At 39.9% G+C, this 27792-nt stretch overlaps 1 protein-coding gene across 1 annotated transcript in view; it reads right to left on the reverse strand.

Moving 5' to 3' along the window:
* Positions 1 to 1015: 1015 nt before the first annotated feature.
* LOC134845788 (titin-like) overlaps positions 1016 to 27792 on the reverse strand; it is a 28997-nt gene continuing 2220 nt past the window's right edge. Inside the window, exons 2-3 of the mRNA XM_063862869.1 lie at positions 20332 to 21314; positions 1016 to 18939 (exon numbers count right to left, since the gene is read on the reverse strand). Of these exons, the coding sequence (XP_063718939.1) occupies positions 1334 to 18939; positions 20332 to 21250 (18525 nt within the window). The 5' untranslated portion in view covers positions 21251 to 21314 and the 3' untranslated portion in view covers positions 1016 to 1333. The remainder of the gene's footprint in view (positions 18940 to 20331; positions 21315 to 27792) is intronic.

A 27792-nucleotide genomic window follows, 5' to 3' on the forward strand; every position in this document is an offset into this window, starting at 1 on the left:
TGTGCCAACAGTTCAAAAAAAGCTGAAAAAGCGATCAGGTCATAAGTTTAAGTTCCAGAATGATTCTAAAAAAAAAAGATTTTTAGGCTTTTGGCATTAGTTAAACCTTATTTAAATTCTATACCGGCTGAAAATGTCTAGAAAATTATGCCATATTAGTCAAAGGACGTCTAATTATTTGCGGGCTTTTGAAGTTGTTTTTGGGTTATCGGAGCAAAAACAAACCTCAGCAAGCAAAAACAAGCAAATTGAGTGAGGCGGAGATGCAATTGCAATGTCAATCCATTCTAGACCATTACATCAAACTCGCTGTCTTTTTCGACCCGTCTTCTAGCAAATCGGTCACCATATAAGCTGCCGTTGCGAATTTGCGGGCTTCCACTGCGGCTCTATGACTATATTTATTGAATTATTGAAAAACGAGCAGTGGTACGAGAAAATACCCGCATTCTTTCCTTCCTCCGCCTGCGAAGTTTTACAAGTAATTTTTTGGTCAACTAATTAGGCTATGGCAATTATATTCAGTCTTCATGGTTAACCTAATATAATTCCTCGTTACACCATATAATTGATGCTTCTTTAAGGTGCGGGGGCTCTTTTCCACCCCCATCCCCCTTTTTCAAATTTTCATTTTTCTTAGTTGTCTTACATGTTATTATGGCTGAATGCGTGCTGTTACCCTGAAAGGTATGAAGGAAAAATCAGTTCACAGTTTGTTCACCATTCATAATTTCATTGCATTACGACAACTTTAAAATAGTTTTCTAAAATTGAATTTCAAATGTGCAGGGAAAGAGGAAAAGAGCCGTGCGGGGGCAAGGGAAAAAAGCCAAATTCCCTCATGAGCCAAACTTTCGAAAACTCCATTTTTTACAAGAATGAATTTTTGAATCATTTATGATTTAATTCAAGTATGAAATTAAAATTCAGCACGTGGTTTCGAAAGATAGTAACTGATTTCAATATTTATATTTTTTAACCAAAACAACTACAAAAATTCTGATTGACAATTTTGTTTTTCAAGCTCCATCTGCTTAAACAGTACTTGATTTCAATTTGCTACATTTTTACGCGAAATTAAGTCAGTTGCTTGGCATAATATAGAAATCAGAAGCATGCTGCGCATAAAACTGCACTATTATTGGATAGATTTCTAATTTTGATTTCTAGAAAGCAATTTAAGAAAATTTACTCAGTCAGCAACTCGAATAAATGGATTTTCCGCACCTTTTGAGTAGATAATAATGAGTTCCAGAGTATTTAAAACGCGGGTAATTTTTTGATATAAAAGAAGCTTTCAGCCATCGCTTTTTATGTTTTAATAAAATCGGAGCTAATCACTGGGTCGCATAGAACAGCTAATCAAATTACGCATAGCATTTACTATCGAGCGGGACCTAGAACGAGACTGGTCGTTGTTCCCAGAGGGGTCTTTCGAACCCTTTTTCTTTGTTTCAGATGACTTCTTGGTTTTACGGCCTCGTCTCGGCAACGTCGCATCCATTGGTTCCAGCGGAGCGACTGCTATTTCACCAGTTCTCGCGGGCTTCAAGTCAGATTTCGTTATTTCGGGCGTGACCGGGCTAGAAATATCAGTCGCCACTTTAGAAAGGACAAGAGATTTAGTTTGTTTTGATACGGATCCTCGACTTTTCAAAGAGGACCGCGAAAAACTCTCTGTTTTCTGGAGCGACTGCGACTTTGCAGAATTCGTCTCAACAACAGCTTGCTCATCATCATGCTCATTTTCTTTGGATCCGTTCAGACTTTGTTCAGGTTGATGTTCGATTTTCATAATTGACAGTTTCGCGTTTTTCGGAAGCGTTTTGTTGGGTGAATCCGAAATATTGAACCGGTTCAGTTTTGGACTTGACTTTGTCTTTTCATCATAGTCATTTGCTTGACTTTGACTCCAGCTGTATTTCGGCGGTCGGAAAAATGTAGAAGCGTAAAACTCCGCTCTATTTCGCTCAATTTCATCTCTGATGCTCGAGGACCGACCCGACCTTGTCTCCGGTGAAGTTTGTCGTCTTCTTAATGTCGAAATACTTCCGGGGTCTGTTTCATGACCGTTACGCTGCTGTGGTGGGAAAATTTGCAGGTCCCTGCAATATGGCCTAGGACTGATACCTCTGGCATAGGTGTCCAGGATTCCGTATGATGAAGCGGATCGAACATTTGGTCGTTGACTCTGCTTAGAAGAGGTTCTTCCACGTTGTGTAAACCCTTCAGTATCTGATTGCACGTAGTAGCTGGCGTCGTTTGAATACTTAGCCGATCTGTTTAACGTCGGTGCGTCTGAGAAGTAGTGTTCGTTGTCACTGAAGAACCCATTAGACTCTGGAATTCCTCGAATTGAATTTGAGAATCGTAAAGATCCTTTCAGCTGTATCATACACTCGCCTTCATCAGAAGAGAAATCGCCACGACGTTTGCTTGGGCTTCCGAATCCATTGGTTACAACTAACATTTCCTCAACATCTTGAACCGGAGTCTTTCTCTCTTCAGGAGTATCTCGAACTGGACTCGCGTCAACTGCAATTCCTGCATCTTCGTCAACGACCGTAGAGTCATCGGAGTCGATATCGGATATCTGCTTTAACTCGTCGAAATTGGACGTCCCAGCATTTTCTGCACTGACCTGATCTAAAATTTGATCACTTACCTTGCTATGAGAAACAAGCTGATCTTCTGAAAAACTGGATCGCTGGGACTGTTCCAGAAGCTCCTTGTCAATTAATACAGACAATGATTCTTCATCTGGTTCGCCATCTGTCATCTTTTTGGAGAGCATCTCGTGAGCACACTGAACTCCAGGGTCCTCTGATAGTTCAGCGCTGTCGTCAGTTGTTTTTTCTTTTTCCTCGGCATCTGCCAATTTCTCTTCAACGACGGTTTCATGTGTAGTCTCCAGATGCCCATAGCTCAAATCAGACTCATCAATAGCAGGGGACTGGTACAACGTTGCTTCAAACTTCTCAGAAAAGTCTGATTTAATTTCAGGTATTTCGGACTCAATATCGTCACATTCCACCGATTGATTTGATTCGTTAATTTCCGCCACTTTTTCATTTTCAAACTGGTTTTGGTTTTCGATTTGAGTGTCGATTTCTATCTGATTAGCTTTATCGTCATCTTCTTTATTTTCAAGTGCCATTTCATCTTTAACTTCAGGTATCAATTCTGTTGATTTCTGGTCATTCATCTCAGTTGGTTCTTCTGTAACAGGCGGAGAAACGAGTGCTTCCATACTTTGGCGAATATTTTCAGAGAGATCAGTCGGTATTGGGTCAAGGTCAGAAATTTGTAATGATTCAACTGTTTCGTTAACTTCTCTTCCTTCAATTTCAAGCGTATTTCCCATTTTATCTGCAGATTCTTCAACGCTCTCACTTGTTTCTTCGCTCTCTTTTACTTTCTGATTTTTTAAATCATCAGTTGCAGGTGTTTGTATTTTCTCAGCTTCTAGTTCTGTCACTTCCTGTTTCTCCTCTTGCTCGGGTTTGTCTGCTACAAACGAGGAAATGAGTGTTTCCTTTTGATCTGGAACTTCCGCCGCTATTTTAGATTGTTCTGACTTCAATTCTTCCCCCTGAGCCAATTCCATGCTCTCTTCAAGCTCTATCTGTTTTTCAGTTTCAAATTGTTTCCCAATTTGGTTTTCGATATCTTCAAAAGACTCGTTTTCTAGTTCTGTCACCTTGTTCTCATTATCTTTATTTGGCTGTTTTGTAGGAGCCATCGAATCGTCTAAATCTTCAGTTTTGATATCATCTTCAGGAACTTCGGAGGGCGTTGACTCAGTGTCTGTTTTTTCAAAATTTTCAATAGTTTCATTCAAATCGATTGCTTGTTCATTTTCATCGTTTTTAACCTCAGTTTTATCTTTCGGTTCAGATACCAGATCCTCGTTGTCGATATCTTTATTAGGCTGCTTCGTAAGAGATGTCAGAGCGTCTGCATCTTCAATTTCCTCGTCTGGTTTGTCTTGCCCTTCTGATTCCAGCAGTGGTTTATCTCCCAGTACAGAATCCAGTTCAGTGACCCCGTTCTCGATAACTTCGTTAGGTTGGTCTTTGAAAGCCTTTGAAGCGTCTGAATCTTCAGTTTCAAGAGTTTTAGAAGGCGTTGATTCCATTTCTGTTATTTCAACATTTTTGAAAGTTTCCTCTGAAATCAACAGTTGTTCATTTTCGTTGTTTTGAACATCTGGCTTGACTTCCGCTTTAGATTCTAATTCTGTAACCTCAATCTCGGTGTTTTTTATGGGCTGTTCTGTAAGGGCTGGGAAGTCAATGATATCCTCAACTTTGTGGTTGTCTTCAAGAATCTCGGAAGGCGCTAACTCGATGTCTTCTTTTTGGATATTTTCGTCTGTTTCTGCAAGCTTTGAACCTTGCGGATCTTTGTCATCCATATCTTCTAGTTTATCTTCTAATTCGGATTGTACATGTGGTTTATCTTCTAATTCAAAATCCAGTCCTGTGGCCTCCTTCTCCATGTCTGCGTTTGACTGTTCTGTTAGAGCCGATGAAGCCTCTGCATAGTGGACTATGAGGTCATCTTCAGGAATTCCGAAAGGCGCTGGTTCTAACTCTACTTCTTCGATCTTTTCAGTCGTTTCCTCAAACTCCATCGCTTGTTCAGTTTTGTCTTCTGTAACTTCTAGTTTACCGTCTGGTTTAGATTCTTGCGCAACATCTACCGTTTCAGAACCCAGTTCTGTGTTCTCCTTTTCTATGTCTTTTTCAGACTGTTCTTTAGGAACGCTTGAAACGTTTGGATCTTCAGTTTTGAGAATTTTCTCAAGGTTTTCAGCTGGCGTTGTCTTAATGTCTGCTTTTTCAACATTTTCAGCAGTTTCGTTCAACTCGATCGCTTCTTCAACTTCGCCAATTTCAGCTTGTGGTTTATCTTCCACTGTGACCTCTTCCTTGATTTCCTCATTTGGCTGATCTGTAGCAGCATTTGAAGCCTCTGTATCGTGGACTACAAAGTCATCTTCAGGAATCTGGAAAGGCGCTGATTCCAACTCCTCTTTTACGATCTTTTCAGTCGTTTCCTCAAACTCCATCGCTTGTTCAGTTTTGCCTTCTGTAACTTCTAGTTTACCGTCTGGCTTCGATTCTTGCGGATCATCTGCCGGTTCAGAATCCAGTTTTGTGTTCTCCTTTTCTATGACTTTTTCAGACTGTTCTTTAGGAACGCTTGAAACGTTTGAATCTTCAGTTTTGAGAATTTTCTCAAGGTTTTCAGCTGGCGTTGTCTTAATGTCTGCTTTTTCAACATTTTCAGCAGTTTCGTTCAACTCGATCGCTTCTTCAACTTCGCCAATTTCAGCTTGTGGTTTATCTTCCACTGTGACCTCTTCCTTGATTTCCTCATTTGGCTGATCTGTAGCAGCATTTGAAGCCTCTGTATCGTGGACTACAAAGTCATCTTCAGGAATCTGGAAAGGCGCTGATTCCAACTCCTCTTTTACGATCTTTTCAGTCGTTTCCTCAAACTCCATCGCTTGTTCAGTTTTGCCTTCTGTAACTTCTAGTTTACCGTCTGGCTTCGATTCTTGCGGATCATCTGCCGGTTCAGAATCCAGTTTTGTGTTCTCCTTTTCTATGACTTTTTCAGACTGTTCTTTAGGAACGCTTGAAACGTTTGAATCTTCAGTTTTGAGAATTTTCTCAAGGTTTTCAGCTGGCGTTGTCTTAATGTCTGCTTTTTCAACATTTTCAGCAGTTTCGTTCAACTCGATCGCTTCTTCAACTTCGCCAATTTCAGCTTGTGGTTTATCTTCCACTGTGACCTCTTCCTTGATTTCCTCATTTGGCTGATCTGTAGCAGCATTTGAAGCCTCTGTATCGTGGACTACAAAGTCATCTTCAGGAATCTGGAAAGGCGCTGATTCCAACTCCTCTTTTACGATCTTTTCAGTCGTTTCCTCAAACTCCATCGCTTGTTCAGTTTTGCCTTCTGTAACTTCTAGTTTACCGTCTGGCTTCGATTCTTGCGGATCATCTGCCGGTTCAGAATCCAGTTTTGTGTTCTCCTTTTCTATGACTTTTTCAGACTGTTCTTTAGGAACGCTTGAAACGTTTGAATCTTCAGTTTTGAGAATTTTCTCAAGGTTTTCAGCTGGCGTTGTCTTAATGTCTGCTTTTTCAACATTTTCAGCAGTTTCGTTCAACTCGATCGCTTCTTCAACTTCGCCAATTTCAGCTTGTGGTTTATCTTCCACTGTGACCTCTTCCTTGATTTCCTCATTTGGCTGATCTGTAGCAGCATTTGAAGCCTCTGTATCGTGGACTACAAAGTCATCTTCAGGAATCTGGAAAGGCGCTGATTCCAACTCCTCTTTTACGATCTTTTCAGTCGTTTCCTCAAACTCCATCGCTTGTTCAGTTTTGCCTTCTGTAACTTCTAGTTTACCGTCTGGCTTCGATTCTTGCGGATCATCTGCCGGTTCAGAATCCAGTTTTGTGTTCTCCTTTTCTATGACTTTTTCAGACTGTTCTTTAGGAACGCTTGAAACGTTTGAATCTTCATTTTTGAGAATTTTCTCAAGGTTTTCAGCTGGCGTTGTCTTAATGTCTGCTTTTTCAACATTTTCAGCAGTTTCGTTCAACTCGATCGCTTCTTCAACTTCGCCAATTTCAGCTTGTGGTTTATCTTCCACTGTGACCTCTTCCTTGATTTCCTCATTTGGCTGATCTGTAGCAGCATTTGAAGCCTCTGTATCGTGGACTACAAAGTCATCTTCAGGAATCTGGAAAGGCGCTGATTCCAACTCCTCTTTTACGATCTTTTCAGTCGTTTCCTCAAACTCCATCGCTTGTTCAGTTTTGCCTTCTGTAACTTCTAGTTTACCGTCTGGCTTCGATTCTTGCGGATCATCTGCCGGTTCAGAATCCAGTTTTGTGTTCTCCTTTTCTATGATTTTTTCAGGCTGTTCCTTAGCAACGCTTGAAACGTCTGAATCTTCAGTTTTGAGAATTTTCTCAAGGTTTTTAGCAGTTTCGTTCAACTCGATCGCTTCTTCAACTTCGCCAATTTCAGCTTGTGGTTTATCTTCCACTGTGACCTCTTCCTTGATTTCCTCATTAGGCTGATCTGTAGCAGCATTTGAAGCCTCTGTATCGTGGACTACAAAGTCATCTTCAGGAATCTGGAAAGGCGCTGATTCCAACTCCTCTTTTACGATCTTTTCAGTCGTTTCCTCAAACTCCATCGCTTGTTCAGTTTTGCCTTCTGTAACTTCTAGTTTACCGTCTGGCTTCGATTCTTGCGGATCATCTGCCGGTTCAGAATCCAGTTTTGTGTTCTCCTTTTCTATGACTTTTTCAGACTGTTCTTTAGGAACGCTTGAAACGTTTGAATCTTCAGTTTTGAGAATTTTCTCAAGGTTTTCAGCTGGCGTTGTCTTAATGTCTGCTTTTTCAACATTTTCAGCAGTTTCGTTCAACTCGATCGCTTCTTCAACTTCGCCAATTTCAGCTTGTGGTTTATCTTCCACTGTGACCTCTTCCTTGATTTCCTCATTAGGCTGATCTGTAGCAGCATTTGAAGCCTCTGTATCGTGGACTACAAAGTCATCTTCAGGAATCTGGAAAGGCGCTGATTCCAACTCCTCTTTTACGATCTTTTCAGTCGTTTCCTCAAACTCCATCGCTTGTTCAGTTTTGCCTTCTGTAACTTCTAGTTTACCGTCTGGCTTCGATTCTTGCGGATCATCTGCCGGTTCAGAATCCAGTTTTGTGTTCTCCTTTTCTATGATTTTTTCAGGCTGTTCCTTAGCAACGCTTGAAACGTCTGAATCTTCAGTTTTGAGAATTTTCTCAAGGTTTTTAGCAGTTTCGTTCAACTCGATCGCTTCTTCAACTTCGCCAATTTCAGCTTGTGGTTTATCTTCCACTGTGACCTCTTCCTTGATTTCTTCATTTGACTGATCTGTAGCAGCATTTGAAGCCTCTGTATCGTGAACTACAAAGTCATCTTCAGGAATTCCAAAAGGCGCTGATTCCAACTCCTCTTTTACGATCTTTTCAGTCGTTTCCTCAAACTCCATCACTTGTTCAGTTTTGTCTTCTGTAACTTCTAGTTCGGCTTCTGGTTTAATTTCCACAGAGACTTCCTCTTTGTAATTTTCACTTGACTGTTGAGTAATTGAAGCTTCTGTATCCTGAACTACTAGGTCATCTTCAAGAGTTTTAGGAGAATCTGACTGCAACTCTTTCTTTTCGATACTCTCAGTTAATTCCTCGATTTCCATTGCTTGTCCGGTTTTATCGTCCGTAGCTTCTAGTTCATCAGCTAGATCATAATCAAACGGCCCATCTACAACTTTAGAGACCAGTTCTGTGTGTTCTTTCTCTGTGTATTCTTCAGGCTGTTTTTTATGAACGTTTGAATGGTCTGAAACTCTGGCAAGCGCTGACTCAATGCCCGCGTTTTCAACAGTTTCAATAGATTCATTCAACTTGACCGTCTGTTCAGTTTCGGCAATTTCATCTTCTAGAACATCCTTCAATTCAGTGACTTCCTTGTTATCTTCAGTTGACTGTTTTGCAGGACTTTTTGAAGCGCCTGTGTCCTGAACTAATAGATCGTCCTCCAAAATTTCAGAATGTGATGAATCCAAGTCTTGCTGCTGGATACTCTCAGTTGTTTCCTCTTTGCCTTCGAGAAACTCCTCAGATGTTTTGGCAGTCGATGATTGAATTTCTGCGTTTTCAACGGTTTCAATATTTTGGTTCAAATCGACCACTTGCCCAGATTCATCAATTTCAGCTTCTGTTTTATTTTCCACTGTGACTTTTTCTTTGATATCTTCATTTGTTTGTTCTGTTGGAATAATTGAAGCTTCTGTATTGTGAACTACTAGGCCATCTTCAAGCGTGTTGGAAGGCTCTGACTTGAACCCTTCTTTTTCAATAGTCTCATTTAATTCCTCGATTACCATTGCTTGTCCAGTTTTGTCGTCTGTAGCGTCTGGTTCATCCTCCAGTATAGAGTCCACCTGTGGATCTCCCATTATAGGGTCCAGTTCTGTGCGCTCCTTCTCTATGCCTTCATCAGGCATTTCTTGAAGAATGTTTGAAGCGTCTGCTTCATCAGCATTGAGAATATTTTCCGGAATTTTGGAAAGCGCCGACTCCAAGTCTTCTTTTTTGATACTTCCAGTTGTTTCCTCGAAATCCAACGCTTGTTCAATTCTTTCATCTGTAGATTTTGGTTTATCCTCCTGTTCAGTTTTTTCCGGTTTATCTTCCAGGTCTGATTCCACTTCATTATACTCCTTCTCCAAGTCTTCTTCAGGCTGTTCTATAAGAATGCTAGAAGCGTCAGACTCTCTAATTTTGACCACGTCCTCGGTAGCTTCGGCTGGTGTTGACTCAATGTCTGCTTTTTCAACCGTTTTAACAGTTTCATTCTGCTCGAACGCTTGTTTAGTTTCGTCATTTTCGGCTTCTGGTTCATCTTTAGCTGTCGTCTCCTTGGTATCTTCATTTGGTGCAGAAATTTTTGAGGACTCTGACTCGTGAACTATAAGGCCATCTTCAGAAAACTTGGAAGGCGCTGACTCTGAGTCTTGTTGTTCGACACTTTCAATTGTTTTCTCAAATCCCAACGCTCGTTCGTTTTTGTCATCTGTAGCCTCAGGTTTTTCCTCCAGTTTAACTTCCTGTGGTTCAATTTCTGTTTCGGATTCCAGTTTTGTGCGATATTTCTCTATGTCTTCTTCTGACTGTTCTTGAATAACATTTGAAGCGTTTGAATCTTCAGTATCTAGAAAATCTTCAGTAATTTTGGCACGCATTAACTCACTGTCTGTTTTTTTAACATTTTCATTAGTTTCGTTCATCTCAAACGCTTGTTCAGTTTCTTCAATTTCAGCTTGTTGTTTTGATTCCACTGTTACATTCTCTTTGATATCTTGATTTGGCTCTACTGTACGCGCCTTTGAAGCCTCTGCATTGTGATTTATAAAATTACCTCCAGGAAGTTCGGCAGGCAAAGAGTCCAAATCGTCTTTTATTAGAGTTTCAGCTCTTTCCTCGAGTTCCATAACTTGCTCAGCTTTGCCGTCTGTAGCTTCTGGTTTACTGTCTGCTTCAGATTCCTTCTGCTCATCTCCTTGTTCAGATTCTAGGTGTGTGCGGTCCTTCTCTATGTCTTCTTGAGGCTGTTTATCAACAGCGCTTGAAGAGTCTGAATCCTCAGCTTTGAGAATATCCTCACGAGTTTCGGAAGGCGGTGACTGAAGGTCTGACTTTTCAACAATTTGAATAGTTTTGTTCAACTCAATCGCTTGTTCAGTTTCGTCAGTTTTAACTTCTGATTGATCTTTCACGGTGACGTCCTCCTCGATACATTCATTTGGCTGTTCTGAAGGAGCATTTGAAGCCTCTGAATTGTGCACTATAAGGTCGCTTTCAGTAACTTCTGTAGGCAACGAAGGCAAGTCTTCTTTTACAACTTTTGCAGTTAGTTCCTCGACTTCCATCGCTTGTTCAGTTTTGTCTTCTGTAATTTTTGGTTTTTCTTCCGGTTCACATTCCAGTTGTTGTTTATATACAGGTTCAAACTCCAGTGCTGAGAGCTTATTCTCCGTATTTTTTCCAATCTGATCTGCAGGAGCCTCTGAAGCGTCTAAATTTTTATTTTCAATAGTCTCTTTAAGATTTTTGGAAGCTTCTGACTCAACATCTGCTGTTTGAAATTTTTCAATTGATTCTTCGGTATAGATAGCTGGTTCAATTTCGTCTTTTTGAGCTTTCAATTTATTTTCTGGGTCAGATTCTAGGTCTGCGACCTGTACGATATTTTCAAGCTGGTTTTCTGCAGAAGTCGTTAAACCGTCTGGATCTTGGACTGCATGGTCGTCTCCAGGGACTTCAAAATGCGTGGACTCGATGTTTTCTTTTTTAAAGTTTTCTTTTATTTCCTCAAACTCAATTGTCTGTTCAGCTCCGATGTCGGTAACTTCTGGTTTTTCTTCCCGATCAGATTCCAGTTGTTGCTCATTTACCGATTTAGCCGCGGTTTCTGTAAGCTGCTTCTCCGTATCTTTTTCATTGGGCGTTTCTGTTCTAAATACGTCTTCAACAATATTGGAAGGCTCAATATCTGGTGTTTCAGCATTTTCAGTTATTTCTTCCGAAATAATAGCTTGTTCAGTTTCGTCCTCCTTAAACTCTAGTTCAACCTCTTGTTCAGATTCTAGTTCTGTGATCCCGTTTTCAATTTTTTTAGTCAGCTTTTCTGTAAAAGTGGCCAAAGCATCTGTTTCTTCAGTTTTGTGATCTTCTTCACCTTTGTGGTCTTCGGAAGCCAATGACTCAGTGTCTCCTGTTTCAACAATGTCAATAGTTTTTTCGAAGTCTTTGGCTTGTTTCGATTCGTCTTCTGATTTGACTTCCTGTTGACACTCCAGTTCTGGTACTTCCTTCTCGATATTCTCAATGATATCTTCCTTGATAGCATGCTCATTGATATCGCCTAAATCGGTCTTCAGTGTAACTTCTGTGTCTTCCAGTTCCGATACATCTTGCGTTTCATGTATTTCATGTACAGTTTCTGTTGCATCTCTCTGTGTATCTTCATTTAGCTGTTCTGTTGTAGCCGTAGGAACATCTGAATCATTGTTCACTTTAGGCACGTCTTCCTGATTCTCTGAGGGCGCTGATTTGTTGCATTCTTGTACAATAGGCTCAATCGTTTCTTCAATTTCTTGAAGATCAAGTTCCGGTTCATCTTCCGATTGAGGTTCCAGTTCTGTATTTTCCTGATTAACAGTTACATTTGTTTCTTCGGCAACAAAGGGCGACACCAGTGAGTCCAAGTTTTTTAGTACACTTTCGGGAAGTTTAGACGACTGTGGCTCAATGTTGTCTATAAGGACCGATTCAAGTGTTTCTTCAATTTCTGGCGTTTCTTCATTTTGCTTGTCATGTAGATCTGGTATTTCCTCCGATTCAGATTCCAGCTGGCTCGGTTCCTGTCGGTCACTTTCGTTTGGTTTTTCGATGTCAGATTGTCGAGCAACGCTTGTCTCTAAACTACTGGTACCGTCTTCTGGATACTCAGATAGTACTGACTCGATGTCTTCTTTTTGGACAGATTCAATTGTTTTATCAGTTTTTAAAGCTGTGTCTATTTGGTCCTGGTTTTCCGTTCCATTATCAGATGCTTCAACTGTCTGGTTTTCCTCATCTTCATGTATAGCTTGTTCTTTTTCTTCTTGTTTTCGTCTTGCTTCTTCATCATCATCGTCTTCTCCTGCTTCAGACGAGATTATATGTTCCAACTCAGGCTCTTTTTCAAAAGGTGTCCCAATATCCGATTCTGACGTTCTTTCATTGCTGTAATTCATGGTTTCGAAGTCTTCAGGTTGCAGATCAAAATGAACATGACGCTCCGATACACCCGCTGGCTCTTTATTAGCTTCTATTGAAAACTCGAACGCTTCCAGTACAATGTCTTCGATGCTTATCATTTGGCTTGTCTCTACTGCTTCAGAGCTCTCCGCGACTTCTGACTCGTCAATGGGTCTTCGCTCCGCGACTTCCTGCTCAGTTTCTGAGTCGTCAATGAGTCTTTGATCTGTTCGAGATGTCTGGCGCAAGAAACTTTGTTCAGTTGTTTTGTTCGTAGTTTTAGAACTCGAACTGGAAAGTACAGTCTGAAATTGGGCGTCAAAAACCGATCGCTTATTCGAAATACTGCTGGTAACTGAAGTTGTACTCTTGCTCTGACTTGTTTCCCCTTCGCTTGTTTGAGACACTTGTTCCCAAAAAGAAATCAATTTTTTGTGTTTCTCAGTTCCAGATTTCGAGTCATCATTTTCGGTTGTTAGCTTGCTTTGGCCTTGTTGGTGCAATTTCACAGATTGCTGGTCAATGGCAGCCTCAAAAATCGACACCTTGGATCCTACTGGCAGCTCTTCGACGTTAGAACTAGCCGGTTTGGTTTCCAAAGTCTGTCTAGCGAGTTGTTCTGCAGCCGTTTCTTCCTCTACATTTTCTGAAGAACCAACTAAGACGATGGGTTCAAGCTCTACGTGCTTGTCAAACAGCTGCTGGCTAACCGCTTCAGTTGGACTTTCCTGGGACTTCAATTCATCTGCCAGAATTTCTGCGACTATTGGTTCCTCTGTTTCATTCACAGCAGTATCAGTCATACCGATGGTTTCTCTCTCGGCGTCGTTGTCTATTGGACTCATCTGAGCCTTAGTTTCGTCTGTTCCAGTTCTTTCAACTGCTGAGCTTACTCCTGCGTTTTGTGTAGAATTGACTAGCTCGTTGGTTTCAGGTTCATTGCCTAAGAGCTGTTCGTTGAACTCTTCCAAGTGACTCTCCTGGGTCTTCGTTTCGGCTGCTTCACTGTCTTCGGCTAGTTGGTCCGTTGAAATATCTACAGAAACAGTTCGTTCGATGTGTCCAGGCTTGACATCGCTGTCTTGAAGCTGAGTGTCAAACACTTCCAATGGACTGTCCTGAGTCTTAGTTTCTTCATCTTCTTGGGATGTCAAAGTTTCTATTTCATTCTCAGAAGAAAAGTGCAACTCATTGTTTTCACGCTCCACGTTGTTGCCTGAAAACTGTTGTTCGATCTGTTCCATGGAACTTTCGCATGTTTCGGTCTCGTCTAAAGTGTGATCTTCAATTACCTTTTCTGTAAAATCTGTCAGAATGATGGGTGCTGACTCATCATCGTTGTCTATGAGCTGATCGTTGAGCTTTTCCATTGAACTATCCTGGGTCTCAATTTCTCCCTTTTCAATTTCTTCGGCCGCTGGATCCGGACCTGCAATCTCGCCAGCCAGATCGATGGGTTCAGGCTCCACATTGCTGTCTAATAGCTGGTTGCTGAACTCTGCCGCTTGGCTGCCTTGTGTCTCAGTTTCGTCTTTTTCATTTTCTTCATTCTCTGTAGCATAAATAGGCTCCGTGGTTTCCTGCTCCATATCTTTTTCTTCAAGGTGCTGGTTGAATTTTTCCGTGGGACTCTCCTGCATTTCTAATGAATTTTCTGGGGTCTGAGTTTCTTCCGTTTTGATTTCTTCGGCCGCAGGATCTCCAATAACAACCTGTGTTAAATCAGGATTGACATCGTTGTTCGACAGCAGATTGTTGAAATTATCTAATTGACATTCCTGGGTCTTAGTTTCATCGACAGTTGGGTCTTCAGTTGTAGTCTCTGTAGAATCAATCTGATGCGTGACGTTTGATTCGATATCACTATCTAGCAGATGATGGCTGAGCTCTTCCAATGGAGTCTCTGGTATCTTCATTCGATCTGCTTCCTCGGCTTCATTTTCCGTAGAGCCGGTAAGATCGATGGGTTTTTGCTCTATATCGTTCTCTAAGAGCTGTTGTTTGAACTCTTCCATTTGGTTCTCCTCGGTCTTTGTTTCCCCTAATTCTCTTTCTTCGGCTGTTAAATCCTCTGATTCTTTCTGGATAGGTTCATTTAGCTCGCTAGTTGTTTCAGGCTCGAAATCGTTGTCTGAGAGCTGTTGTTTGAACTCTTTCATTGAACTCTCTTGAGTTTTCATTTCCTCTGTTACAGTTTCTTCGACGATAGGTTGGTCAGTTGCACTTTCTATAGAATCAATATTTTCGGAGGGTTTAGTCTCGACATCGTTTGCTAAAAGTTGCTTTTTAAACTCTTCTGTAGGACTCGCGTGGCTCATCATGTCGTCGCTTGCATTTTCTTCGATTGTCGCATCCTCAGTGACTTTTTCTGCAGTTCCTGTTAGTTCGCTGTGCTCAGGGTCAAAAGTGCTGTCTAAAAACTGCTTGTTACATTCATCGATTGGATTCTCTTGCGTCATCAATTCGTCTGTTTTACATTCTTCTGATGTTATATCCTCAGCTGCAATCTGTTTATAGTCCATCAGGCCGGCATCTTCAAGCTCGATATCGTTGTCTAAAAGCTGTTGGTTGAACTTTTCCGTTGCACTCTCCCGGGTAATTATAGCGTCGGTTTCGCATTCTTGGGCTGTTGAATTCTCAGCTTCATTCCCTTTAGAATCATTCAGCTCACTAGTTTCAGAATCGACATCGTTGTCTACGAGCCGTTGGTTGAACTCTTCCGTTGCACTCTCCCGGGTATCCTTTGCGTCCGTTTCGAATTCTTTGGCTGTTGAATCCTCTGCTTCATTCCGTTTAGAATCGTTCAGCTCGCTTGTTTCAGGGTCAGCATTGTTGTCTACAAGCTGCTGGTTGATCTCTTCCGTTAAACTTTCCCGGGTATTCAAGGCGTCTGTTTCACTTTCTTTGGCTGTTGAATTCTCAGCTTCATTCCCTGTAAAATCATTCGTACCACTTGTCTCATAATCGACATCGTTGTTTACAAGCTGTTGGTTGAACTCATCCGTTGCACTCTCTACCCTATTCTTTCCGGCCGTTTCACTTTCTTTGGCTGCTGAATCCTCTGCTTCATTCCGCGTAGAATCATTCAATTCGCTTGTTTCAGGATCAGCGTTGTTGTCTACAAGCTGCTGGTTGATCTCTTCCGTTAAACTTTCCCTGGTATTCAAGGCGCCTGTTTCGCTTTCTTTGGCTGTTGAATTCTCAGCTTCATTGCCTGTAAAATCATTCGTATCGCTTGTCTCATAATCGGCATCGTTGTCTACATGCTGTTGGTTGAACTCTTCCGCTGCAGTCTCTCGCGTATCCTTTGCGGTCGTTTCACTTTCTTTGGCTGTTGAATCCTCTGTTTCATTCCGCGTAGAATCATTCAACTCGCTGGTTTCAGGACTGACATCGTTATCTAAGAGTTGGTGGTTGAACTCTCCCATTGCACTCTCCTGGGTATTTGTAGCATCTTTTTCACTTTCTTCAGCTGTTGAGTCCTCTGCATCATTCCGTCTCGAATCGTTCAACTCGCCTGTTTCAGGATCGACATCGTTGTCTGAGAGCTGTTGGTTGCACTCGTCCGTTGCATTCTCCCAGGTATTCGTAGCGTCTTTTTCATTTTCCTCAGCTGTTGAATCCTCTGCATCATTCCGTATCGAATCATTCAGCTCGCCTGTTTCAGGATCGACATCGTTGTCTGAGAGCTGTTGGTTGCACTCGTCCGTTGCATTCTCCCGGTTATTCATAGCGTCTGTTACACTTTCTTCGATTGTTGAATCCTCTGCATCATTCCGTGTCGAATCATTCAGCTTGCCTGTTTCAGGATCGACATCGTTGTCTAAGAGCTGTTGGTTGCACTCGTCCGTTGCATTCTCCCGGGTATTCATAGCGTCTGTTACACTTTCTTCGATTGTTGAATCCTCTGCATCATTCCGTGTCGAATCATTCAGCGTGCCTGTTTCAGGATTGACATCGCTGTCTGAGAGCTGTTGGTTGCACTCGTCCGTTGCATTCTCCCGGTTATTCATAGCGTCTGTTGCACTTGCTTCGATTGTTGAAACCTCTGCATCTTTCCGTGTCGAATCATTCAGCTTGCCTGTTTCAGGATCGACATCGTTGTCTAAGAGCTGTTGGTTGCACTTGTCCGTTGCATTCTCTCGGGTATTCATAGCGTCTGTTACACTTTCTTCGTTTGTTGAATCCTCTGCTTCATTTCTTGTAGAATCATTCATATCGCTTGTTTCAGGATCGACATCGTTGTCTAAGAGCTGTTGGTTGCACTCGTCCGTTGCATTCTCCTGGGTATTCATAGCGTCTGTTACACTTTCTTCGATTGTTGAATCGTCTGCATGATTCCGTATCGAATCAGTCAGCTTGCCTGTTTCAGGATCGACATCGTTGTCTAAGAGCTGTTGGTTGCACTCGTCCGTTGCATTCTCCCGGGTATTCATAGCGTCTGTTACACTTTCTTCGATTGTTGAATCCTCTGCATCAATCCGTATCGAATCATTCAGCTTGCCTGTTTCAGGATCAACATCGTTGTCTAACAGCTGTTGGTTACACTCGTCCATTGCATCATCCTGGGTATTCATAGCGTCTGTTACACTTTCTTCGATTGCTGAATCCTCTGCTTCATTTCCTGTAGAATCATTCATATCGCTTGTTTCAGGATCGACATCGTTGTCTAAGAGCTGTTGGTTGCACTCGTCCGTTGCATTCTCCCGGTTATTCATAGCGTCTGTTACACTTTCTCCGATTGTTGAATCCTCTGCATCATTCCGTGTCGAATCATTCAGCTCGCCTGTTTCAGGATCAACATCGTTGTCTGAGAGCTGTTGGTTGCCCTCGTCCGTTGCATTCTCCCAGGTATTCGTAGCGTCTTTTTCATTTTCCTCAGCTGTTGAATCCTCTGCATCATTCCGTGTCGAATCATTCAGCTTGCCTGTTTCAGGATCGACATCGTTGTCTAAGAGCTGTTGGTTGCACTCGTCCGTTGCATTCTCCCGGTTATTCATAGCATCTGTTACACTTTCTTCGATTGTTGAATCCTCTGCATCATTCCGTGTCGAATCATTCAGCTTGCCTGTTTCAGGATCGACATCGTTGTCTAAGAGCTGTTGGTTGCACTTGTCCGTTGCATTCTCTCGGGTATTCATAGCGTCTGTTACACTTTCTTCGTTTGTTGAATCCTCTGCTTCATTTCTTGTAGAATCATTCATATCGCTTGTTTCAGGATCGACATCGTTGTCTAAGAGCTGTTGGTTGCACTCGTCCGTTGCATTCTCCTGGGTATTCATAGCGTCTGTTACACTTTCTTCGATTGTTGAATCGTCTGCATGATTCCGTATCGAATCAGTCAGCTTGCCTGTTTCAGGATCGACATCGTTGTCTAAGAGCTGTTGGTTGCACTCGTCCGTTGCATTCTCCCGGGTATTCATAGCGTCTGTTACACTTTCTTCGATTGTTGAATCCTCTGCATCAATCCGTATCGAATCATTCAGCTTGCCTGTTTCAGGATCAACATCGTTGTCTAACAGCTGTTGGTTACACTCGTCCATTGCATCATCCTGGGTATTCATAGCGTCTGTTACACTTTCTTCGATTGCTGAATCCTCTGCTTCATTTCCTGTAGAATCATTCATATCGCTTGTTTCAGGATCGACATCGTTGTCTAAGAGCTGTTGGTTGCACTCGTCCGTTGCATTCTCCCGGTTATTCATAGCGTCTGTTACACTTTCTCCGATTGTTGAATCCTCTGCATCATTCCGTGTCGAATCATTCAGCTCGCCTGTTTCAGGATCAACATCGTTGTCTGAGAGCTGTTGGTTGCCCTCGTCCGTTGCATTCTCCCAGGTATTCGTAGCGTCTTTTTCATTTTCCTCAGCTGTTGAATCCTCTGCATCATTCCGTGTCGAATCATTCAGCTTGCCTGTTTCAGGATCGACATCGTTGTCTAAGAGCTGTTGGTTGCACTCGTCCGTTGCATTCTCCCGGGTATTCATAGCGTCTGTTACACTTTCTTCGATTGTTGAATCCTCTGCATCATTCCGTGTCGAATCATTCAGCTCGCTTGTTTCAGGATCGGTATTGTTTTCTAAGAGCTGTTGGTTGAACTCTTCCATTGGTGTTGCTTGAGTCTGTGTTTCTTCGGTTTCTTTTTCCTTGACTATCTTTTCCTCAGATGCCCTTTCTGTAGAATCATTTAGCTCGCCGATTTCCTCTTCTGCAGCTCCAGGATACTCCACGTGTTCGAAAGCATTCTTTTCTACGAGACTTGATTTCAACTCTTCGCTTGTACCCTTCTTTCCATCATCAGCATCCTTGTCCTTTGTATCGAAATGAGCCTCCAGGGCGGATTCCACTTCGCTTTCAACTTCAATCTCTTCCCGTTCCTTCTCTGAGTTGTTCTTCTCCAGAATATCAACCTCTTCGTCGCGGTCACCCCTGGAGGGATCCCCCGTCAATTTTGAATCCTGTTCTCCTTCTATTTGAATGCTTCCTTCCACTTCATCCTCTCCAGGTAGAAGATGTGCATCTGGCGTCTTTTCATCTCTTGCTTGTTTCGTAGTATCCTCTAGATCTAAAAATGGATGCTATGGCTCAAAAATTGTGCGCGCTCAATCAACCTTAGACTGAATTCTGGGTCATTTGATTTTTTATCAGCTTCACTTCGAAGTTTGAAATGGTCTGATTGAAACAAGTAAACTGCCCAAATTTTCAACAAACAGAATATTTGTTATTTTGTTCGATTTTATTTTTTGTTCGATGTTCGAGATTATTTGCCTTTTGTTACTTTGTACGATTTCTCAAAATTTATGATGTTTACATGAAGAAAAAATCATATTAAAGCTTTTCAAAATTGTTTGTGTCGAAAAAACTGTTTTAGAAAAAATCTGTACCTAAAAACTCACAGAAAAACGATATTCGATAACTGAATTGTTTGAATGAGCATATGAGTTTTTTTTTAAATAACAAATGAATTGGAGAAAACTTCCTCCAATTGAAGCTAGCAATCAATAGTTTCACTGTTTGCCACAGTTTTACAGACTCTAGCATAAAATGAAATTTTTCGACTCGAACGTGTCCCGCGTAGGAGCTTCATTGATACTAATCGATTTTATTGAATTTTTGTTATCAGTTTCTAAAAAGATTAGAAATATAGTCAATTAAAAATGAATTATAATCTTAATTTTTGTCAAATCAAAGATTCTGTTTAATTTTTTAGTTTCTCATTTTTTTGAAAATCTATTTCTACTTTCCTCAATCCAATTGTCCAATTTACGCCCCCCCCCCCTCACCATCTCGTTTAAGTCTCCCCGTTTACACCCAAAACCAAATACCCCCCCCCCTCCTCCCGCTTACAACGCCTCGTTTACAAAAGCGAAAGGGTAAGGAAGTAGAGTGGGGTTAAAAACGCATTTTATATAGAAAGCCCGGAATGTTCCGACGGCCGTTCAATTGGTCTCGAATAACTTATTGGCAAAATATGAATTTCAGACTGATAATATCAATTGAGCATCTATATTCCTCACTTTCTTCGAAAGTCCGAATACAAATAATTAAGTTTAGATTTCGAGTAGACAGTGAGTAAAGCAGAAATTGTTGAACAAGTTTCGCGAATAGTTTTACAAAAAAAATATAGAGATTATAATCCATTATCTCTGCCGAAACCGGTTAACTACCATTTCTCAGAAATGTCGTATTTGAGCCCTTTGTGGAAGGTTTTGACCAAAAAACTGTATTTTTAAGCCTGCATTTTCCCCTAGATGAGATTTGTCTAAATTTGTCCTAAGTTGCCTTCAGAAAAAAATTTAGCATTGGTCGGCCATAAATGGCTTTTGTAAACTAGGCGGGTTCCAAATGGTAAACCAAAAGGGGGACTCTTTGGATAAATTTGGCAACCAAAATTGAGCCCCAGTACGCTACTGTACCCCGATGCAATACCCTTGCAGTAGCTAAACTAAATACTCACCTGTTTGAAAAGCAGAATCACCGACACAATCCACATTCGGTGCTTCCTCTGTCTCAGTGGCTTCGCCGTCATCTTCTAGAATGTTCTCAAGACCACAGGTAGACGACTGGTTATCCAACTGAACGTACTCATCATTTCCATCACTGTAGTTATCATAATCAGTTCTATCATAAGTTGTAACATCGAAATCGACTTCTGAGTTGGGTGTTTCATCACGCATATTTTCATCATCCTCTTGAAGCAAAAGATTTTCATGAAGTTCAAACTCTTCCATGCTACTCAGTCGATCAAAGCTATCTGTCTCGTCTCTTTCGGTCGTTTCACTTGTCGACTCAATGCCCGATATACCATCCTGTTGTAAATTTTGGTCCTGTTTGTCTATGGCGTGTGTTGGATCATCTGTTTGAAATTCTAGCACCGATTTAGCATCAAAATTAGCCGAGTTATCTAACTCAGACATTTCATCATCATCCGCAGTATTCTCAATTCCAAAAGGTTCCTCGGTAGGTGTTTTGGATTCTGTTTCTGGAAGCATCTGTTTTTGAGAATCCTCTGTAACTCCAGAATCGGAACCCCCTGACGACTCAATTTCCACTTCCGACCCACTTTGTGAAATAATTTCATCGGTGTTGTCGGCACATGGAACATCGAAGTCAGTTTTTGTTTCAGCACCAATTGAAGCGTTTTCGTCGCTCGTTTTGTATTCCACTGCCTCTTCCGAATCCGGTTCGTTGTTTTGTTTTGCTTCGTGAGAAGTTATTTTGCTCGTCGTCGTTTCATTTTCCAGCACCTCGTTGTCAAAGCTTTCTTTTGAAATTCCAGACTCGTCTCCATTTGATAATTGGGAGTAGTTAGTGTCTAGGTTTTCTGCCAAAGTCCTGTTTTCAGCGTGAAATGTTGCAGCGTCCGAAACGTCCATTTTTCTATCGTTAAGTAGTGACTTTTGTGGCTCAGTTTAACTTCTGTGGTTCAAAAGGACAATCCTGATAAAAACATCATTGGTATGAATAATACAACTAAAACTATAAAGCGAACATCAAACAAAAACAAGGATAGCCGGTTGCTGTGCAAGTAGCACAGAATCTCCGACCATAGTCATAAAAAAACTGCAAAAAAAATATATTTTTTTCATTATTTCAGAATGAAAACGCTTTTTGTACGCGGTATGATGAGAAAACCATAAAAACGTAGAAAAAGTTAGTTAAATAGGCATTATCGACATCATTTGCCTCAATTAATGAAAAACAAACAAACAAATGAAGACAAAACACTAAAAAAAAGATTCCACAATTTTATTGGTTTTGAAATATTTCTGCTCAGATAGCGTTTAATTAAGCTAAATTTCTGCCTAAGAAGCACTATGAAGTTTTCGTTTTATTAAAATCAAATTTTCGTAGCCTAAAAATTTCAGACAATGAATGTTACTCGATCGCTTTACTCGTTCGAAAATAGACTGAAAATCAAAAATTTCAAACTGTTTTTCTCGACACTGACTGGAAAATTTTTTTGAAATTTTTTTTCTAAATCACGGCTGAAAAAAATATAATCAACCAAATTTTTGGTTATTTGTTATTTGAGGAAAAAGTACATATAACGGCAGATATCAGTAGACAAATTTTTGCGAAGAACCGAATTTTTTAATTGACTTCAAGTTCTGATCATCCGAGGTTTTGAGGAATCTTGGTGGTTTTTTCTTGACATTCCAGAAACTACAAAAAAACATCTGATGATTTCGACTGATATATCATATTAAACTTTTTTAGTTACAATTCTTCCCGCAAAAAGGCAATAATTCTTCCGCGTGTTGAGAAAAACTAGTCTGATTTTTTCTGCTTTCCAGAGTTTCCTTCATGAGTTTCTTGGGGTATGCGGCGATTCGTAGTATGTATAAAAAACGACTATTCACACATTTCGTAAAAAGCGAAAATTATAGCGGCAAACCTTTGGTCAGATTGAAAACGAAAAAAAAAATATGAAACATTTATATAGAAGCACAAAAGGTACAGCAAAAAACAAGCTCGGAACCATCTCAAGTTCCAGCATAGAGAATTTAAGATATTAAAATAATGATAATCATTATTTTCAAACCCAGGACAAACAAGCTCGCAGCCTTTCTCACAAAAAAAACTGTTAACCAAGTTCAAACTTTCTTAGCTGCTTGCACAATAATTGGCATTTCTTGTTGTATTTCTCGCTGCAGAATTCCAATATACCCTGAATTTTATTTTGCCAAGAAATTTCGCCCTAGAGCTAGTTTCTGTTCCGAGCACTCTGGTGTCAAATTTAAGCCGTTGTGTCGTAATTCCGATTCTTAAAAAAAATCAAAAATCAGAACAATTCAAGCGATTATGAGAAAACAGAGAATCCATCAAATGGAAACAACCTTCAAAACCAACGCGTCTGAAGGTTAATTGTAAATTATTCGGAAGCGTTTTTCATCAGTCATCTGTTTTTGCCATCCTGTTTGGAAAAATACAATGATTGCAGACTCGGGGCCCACCCTTGGTTCACCGTGTTTTCTCCCCAAATCAGCTAATGGGTTTTTCCATGTAGAGGGGCGTTGACCTGACCTTGATTTCAGTCTAGCTTCTCTTGATTACTACCTCGAACAAAACTTGCAAAATTGGTAAAGGTAAAATAGCAAAAAAAAAGAGCGCAAAATTGTTCCGTAATTGAAGGAGTATTCGCCTTTAAAACACTTTAATGAAAAAAATAAAATGGTGAAATTCTCAAATAAAAAATAATTTGCAGGCAGTAGCAGATTTAGGCGGCAGGGGCGGACGCGCGCGCCGATGAAAGGGAAAAGCACACGCCGATGAGAGGGAGAAGCGCGCGTCGAAAAAAAACGCAATGTTTTGGACAACATTTTCCAAAAAAATGCCCACAGACGATTTTTTGGCCCGTTTATTCAAAATTGTCCGTGGCACAGAAAATTTGACCAAAACAGGGTATTTAAGTGTTTTGAAAGAACTCAGGGCTCTTCCCCTGCCTCCCTCCCTCCCTCCCTCCCTCCCTCCCGAGTGCAAGCTTACAATAGCTTATTTAAGCTTCAATTAAGCCGTGAAAACTTAAATTTACTCGATTTTTCAGGTCTTAGCGCATTTTTGTGTATCAAAAACTCCAAAAATTCAAAAAAATTTCTGCAAGAAAGAATACGAAAAATTTTGAAAGTTTCTTAAATTGTTTTTACGATTTTTTTTTCTTTTCAAGTAGCAATTTTTTCTGCAAAAAGTTAATGTCTATCAATTGACCTATTTGATTTGGACACTCGCGTTTGCTTAATTTCTTTTTTTTGTTCAGATTTTTTTTATCACACCTCACAGAAAAGAACGACGCTAAATTGAAAAAAAATGTATTTTTTAAGACTATGATCGGATCATTCTGTGCTTTTTGCAAAGTAACTGACTATCCTTGTTAATCTTTATAATTGCTAAACGTGTTACAACGGCTAAATGCATAATGCATGGTGTTACATGCAAAACGCCATGTGAACAATTTTTGAACAGCTTTATTTTGTAATGCTACGAGGGGTTGAGAAACCGTAACAGAGCGCAAATCTGTTCACAGTAATGGGTTTGTTCACCATGCAAAATTTCATTGCATTCTGACAATGTTTAAACAGTTTTCAAAACTTAAAAATCAAATTGGCGAGAGGAAAAAAATCGAGCTCGGAAAATCAATTTGGTCGACACCCACCCACTTCGAGATGATCCTAGATCCGCCCTTGTTTGCAAGTGTAACATTGCCTGGCCATATGAATGCTTTATTGGCTACTAATTAACGAAATTGCAAAAGACTCATTCTGCCAAATTTCTAAGCAGGTTTTGCCGTCGTCGTTTTTCACCTAGAGTCAGCCGAATTTAACAAAAAACGCGTTATGAATTTCAAACTTTGTTCATTTTCTCCGGATAATATATATCAATATAGTATATACCCGTTAACGAACTCCAGGTAACGAACATTACTAGTGTTTTTTGATGATTAAGTTCGGGCCTCTCAAACAGCGTGAAGGCCTTTCAATTTCAATTGGTGCAATAAACCTAGCAGATTCCACTGGATAATGTGTATTTAAAAGGTAATCGAACAATCATTTTTGATGGTGTCCTACAATTTTATACCGTACAATTTAACACCATACATTTAAACACCTAGTCATTTCACTACTAAACAATTTAAAACCACAACAATAGAAATGCCAGGATACTCCAAACTTTCCTGTTAGTTTAGAGTTATTATTTTGGTTGAAGTTACCACTTTGAAGTTAATTTAATTTTTCAAAAGAAACTGACACGTTCATTTTTGTTTCACCAAGCAAAAAAGAAATATCAAAACCCCTAAAAAATACATGTCATGAAAATTGAACCAATATATTAGCATAGAAACAAAAATAGTTTACAAAATTTGATAAAGAAGCAAGCGATTATGATCAAGGTATGAAAGTGGCGAACGTCTTCTCTTCTCAGCAAACATTTAACTCTGAGTGCCATTTTACGATATTCAGTTTCAGTTGGCTAATTCTGGAATGGTTTGATATATATCAATTTGGCAGCATTTCAAAAACTAACGTGGTGTTTTAAATTGACGACTGAAGAAGCCTTAATATAATAACACTAGAGGCCATCAGATCGTTTTTTGATAAAACAAAATTAGAAAGACGACGAAAACTCCCAACGTCCGAGTTTTTACACTACGATTCTTCAGTAGACAGTAAAACCATGAAGGTTTATGAAAATTTAGGCAACAAAAATGTCGATTTTATCCAAAATGGTAAGGATCAACTTCAAAGAAAACGACTGATACATTTTATCTCGGAAGCTGGTTAACGAAACATGGGGTTTGAAGAAACATTAATAATTTATCAAAAAGATCAATTTCTTGAATTGCAAGATTTTGAAAAAAATTCAAATTCTGAAGTAAAAATACTTGAAGCGATTGAAACACTAGTGCTTTCGGTACTCAAAAAATTTTCCAAGCAGTCATGCAAAAACCAGGCTCACAGTTGAAAAAAAAACTTTATTTCAATTCCCTTGATTACATTCGACCAACCTTTCGAATACTGAAAAGTTAAAAAAAAAAGATTGAGTACTACTGACTCCCAAGGTGAAGTTTAAATCTTCAGTAGTTGGAAAAACGATAGTCGGGATTCATACAGAAGGATTCATTGCATAAAGTAACGCGCGCAAGCGTCATGCTTTTTTAGCGGTTGAAAAAATTTCACAAATAATCACTCGACCCTAAAAACCTTTCCTCTAAGTAGTAAAATTTTTACCCTTCAGTTTTTCAGTAATCGGAGAAAAAAATGAATTCTTATTGACTAATTTAATTTACTTTCACTTTCAAGACCCCTGAAATTGCTGGCATTTTCAGAAGCATTGAACACTTATCAATAGTTGAACTTCTAATCATTAAACTTTTTTTGGTTAAGCGCAGAGTTGCTTTGACAGTGTATCATTATTGAGCTATCAGAATGAGACTGTAAAGAGGTATCAAGTAACAATTGCTCAACTATCAAGTATCAATGGACGAATTTTTACTGATTAAAAGTGAAAGATGAATGAACTCAACTATCAAGTCCGAAGAGGTATAATGAGATATCGAGTATCAATTGATTAGCTGAGAGTTTACAAAATTTTACCGAATAAAAATTGTAATTAAATCGAGGAGAATTGATTTTACTAAGAAATAACTTGGCATAAACTAGTGGCTGTTTCGATCCAACTGTAATTGAAAAAACTATAGGGCGTTATGAATATATGACCACGGGATTTTCTGTTTATCAGTGTTTCCGATCTGAATAAGAATTTCAAAAAAAGTAATGATCAAAAAAATTCAGGGAGATGTACATAAATACGTTAAAGCGTTCAATAAAGCATTGATTGAGATGGCCGTGAGATCACTATAATTTCGGTTTTTAATGTTTTGCTAAGTTTGTAAATCAAGACTTTTCTTCATTGATAAAGCGATCATTAACTAATTGTTGGCACACTCAATTTCACATACCACTACCCTTGCTAATTCTCAAAAAATATGAGAAAAAAATTATATATTGAGGGCCGAGGCGGAGAAAAATATCAGCTCAGTTTTCTTTCTAAAAGCAATTTGCATAAACTCAATAAGATAGATCATCAATTTCTCTAGTTAATCAACGAAAAATGCCACACAAAAACTGAAGCACTTTTGATAATGGGGAAGGTGGTGTTCCGATGAAATTGAGCTTACCAACAATTAGTTAATAATAGCTTAACCAATGTTGAAGAAAAACGGTTGGCAAACATCTCAATACATCAAAAACTTAAGCCTTGGCGACCTCACGACTATCTCAATGCATGTTCTAGTGAGTACTCTTCCATTTGTGTACATTTTCCGTAAATTAAATTGATCATCGCTTATTTTTAGAGTCTTAGAGCAAATCAGAAACGGGATAAACAGGCAGCATTAGTAGCGAATTTAGGGGGAGGGGAGGGCCGGACACCTACCCCCTCAGGGATTCGATCTCCTGCCGACCCAAAGGATCCCCCTTTGTACTATTTTGAGGTATCCCTTTTTGGCTGACTGACCTTAAAATTTTTCTAAAGGCGCCTTGGGCGCCAATATATACTAAGTTTGAGGGGAAGCGCGCGCCAAAAAAAAAACGCGATTTTTTTGCCAAAATTTTCCAAAAAGTCCTCAAAAACGCTTTTTTGACCTGTTTTTTCACAAACTTGCCCGCGGCGCAGAAAGATTTGTCGAATTAGGGTCTTTACAGTGATTTGGGAGAGCTCAGAAGTTCAATTCGATTGACCTACAAAAAAGGTCAAAATTTTCAATTTTTTTTTAATCCGTCCCCCTCTCCTCGAGAAATTTCTAGATCCACGCCTGGGCAGCACAGTGTTTATTCATTCAAAAAAACACCCGACTAGTTTTGAAAAACAAAAAAAATTTGACAAAGTTCGGATGTAGAATTTTTCGAGGGGAAGGGCGGATGACAAATTTTTTTTTCAAAAGATGGTCGACCTTTTTTCATGTCGGCAAAAATGAGCTCTTCCGAACGGCCAAAAAGACCCCAGTGAAACAAAGGTTTGTTGTGCACGCTATTTTTTAAAGAAATAATGCCAAAAAAACGTTTTCACTAATTTTTTATTGTTTTATCCAAAACATTCTTTTTGGCGCACACTCTTCCCTCAACAAAAAAAATATTGCTGTGAAAGGCGCCCACCCCTGGAGAAACTTTTATACAATTGTTGGTGGAAAAAAGATGTCGTAGTGGGTTTCCAAATGGGTGCTTTTGGTTGGCGAGGGTTCGAATTCATGAGAGTAAGAGTATCTTATAATCCACCCCAAACTCCGTCCCCACTCAGAAACCGACCCTAAAATGATGCAGAAAAGGTTTTTTAATCAATTGTCTTCGTCTATTATAAATAGAGGCTAACAATGCTCAAAAAAGAACACTTAAAGCGCATTCTCAAACTTACCTTTTTCTGA

Source organism: Symsagittifera roscoffensis, chromosome 5 (genome assembly GCF_963678635.1).
Source record: "Symsagittifera roscoffensis chromosome 5, txSymRosc1.1, whole genome shotgun sequence".
Classification (NCBI taxonomy): Eukaryota; Metazoa; Xenacoelomorpha; order Acoela; family Convolutidae; genus Symsagittifera; species Symsagittifera roscoffensis.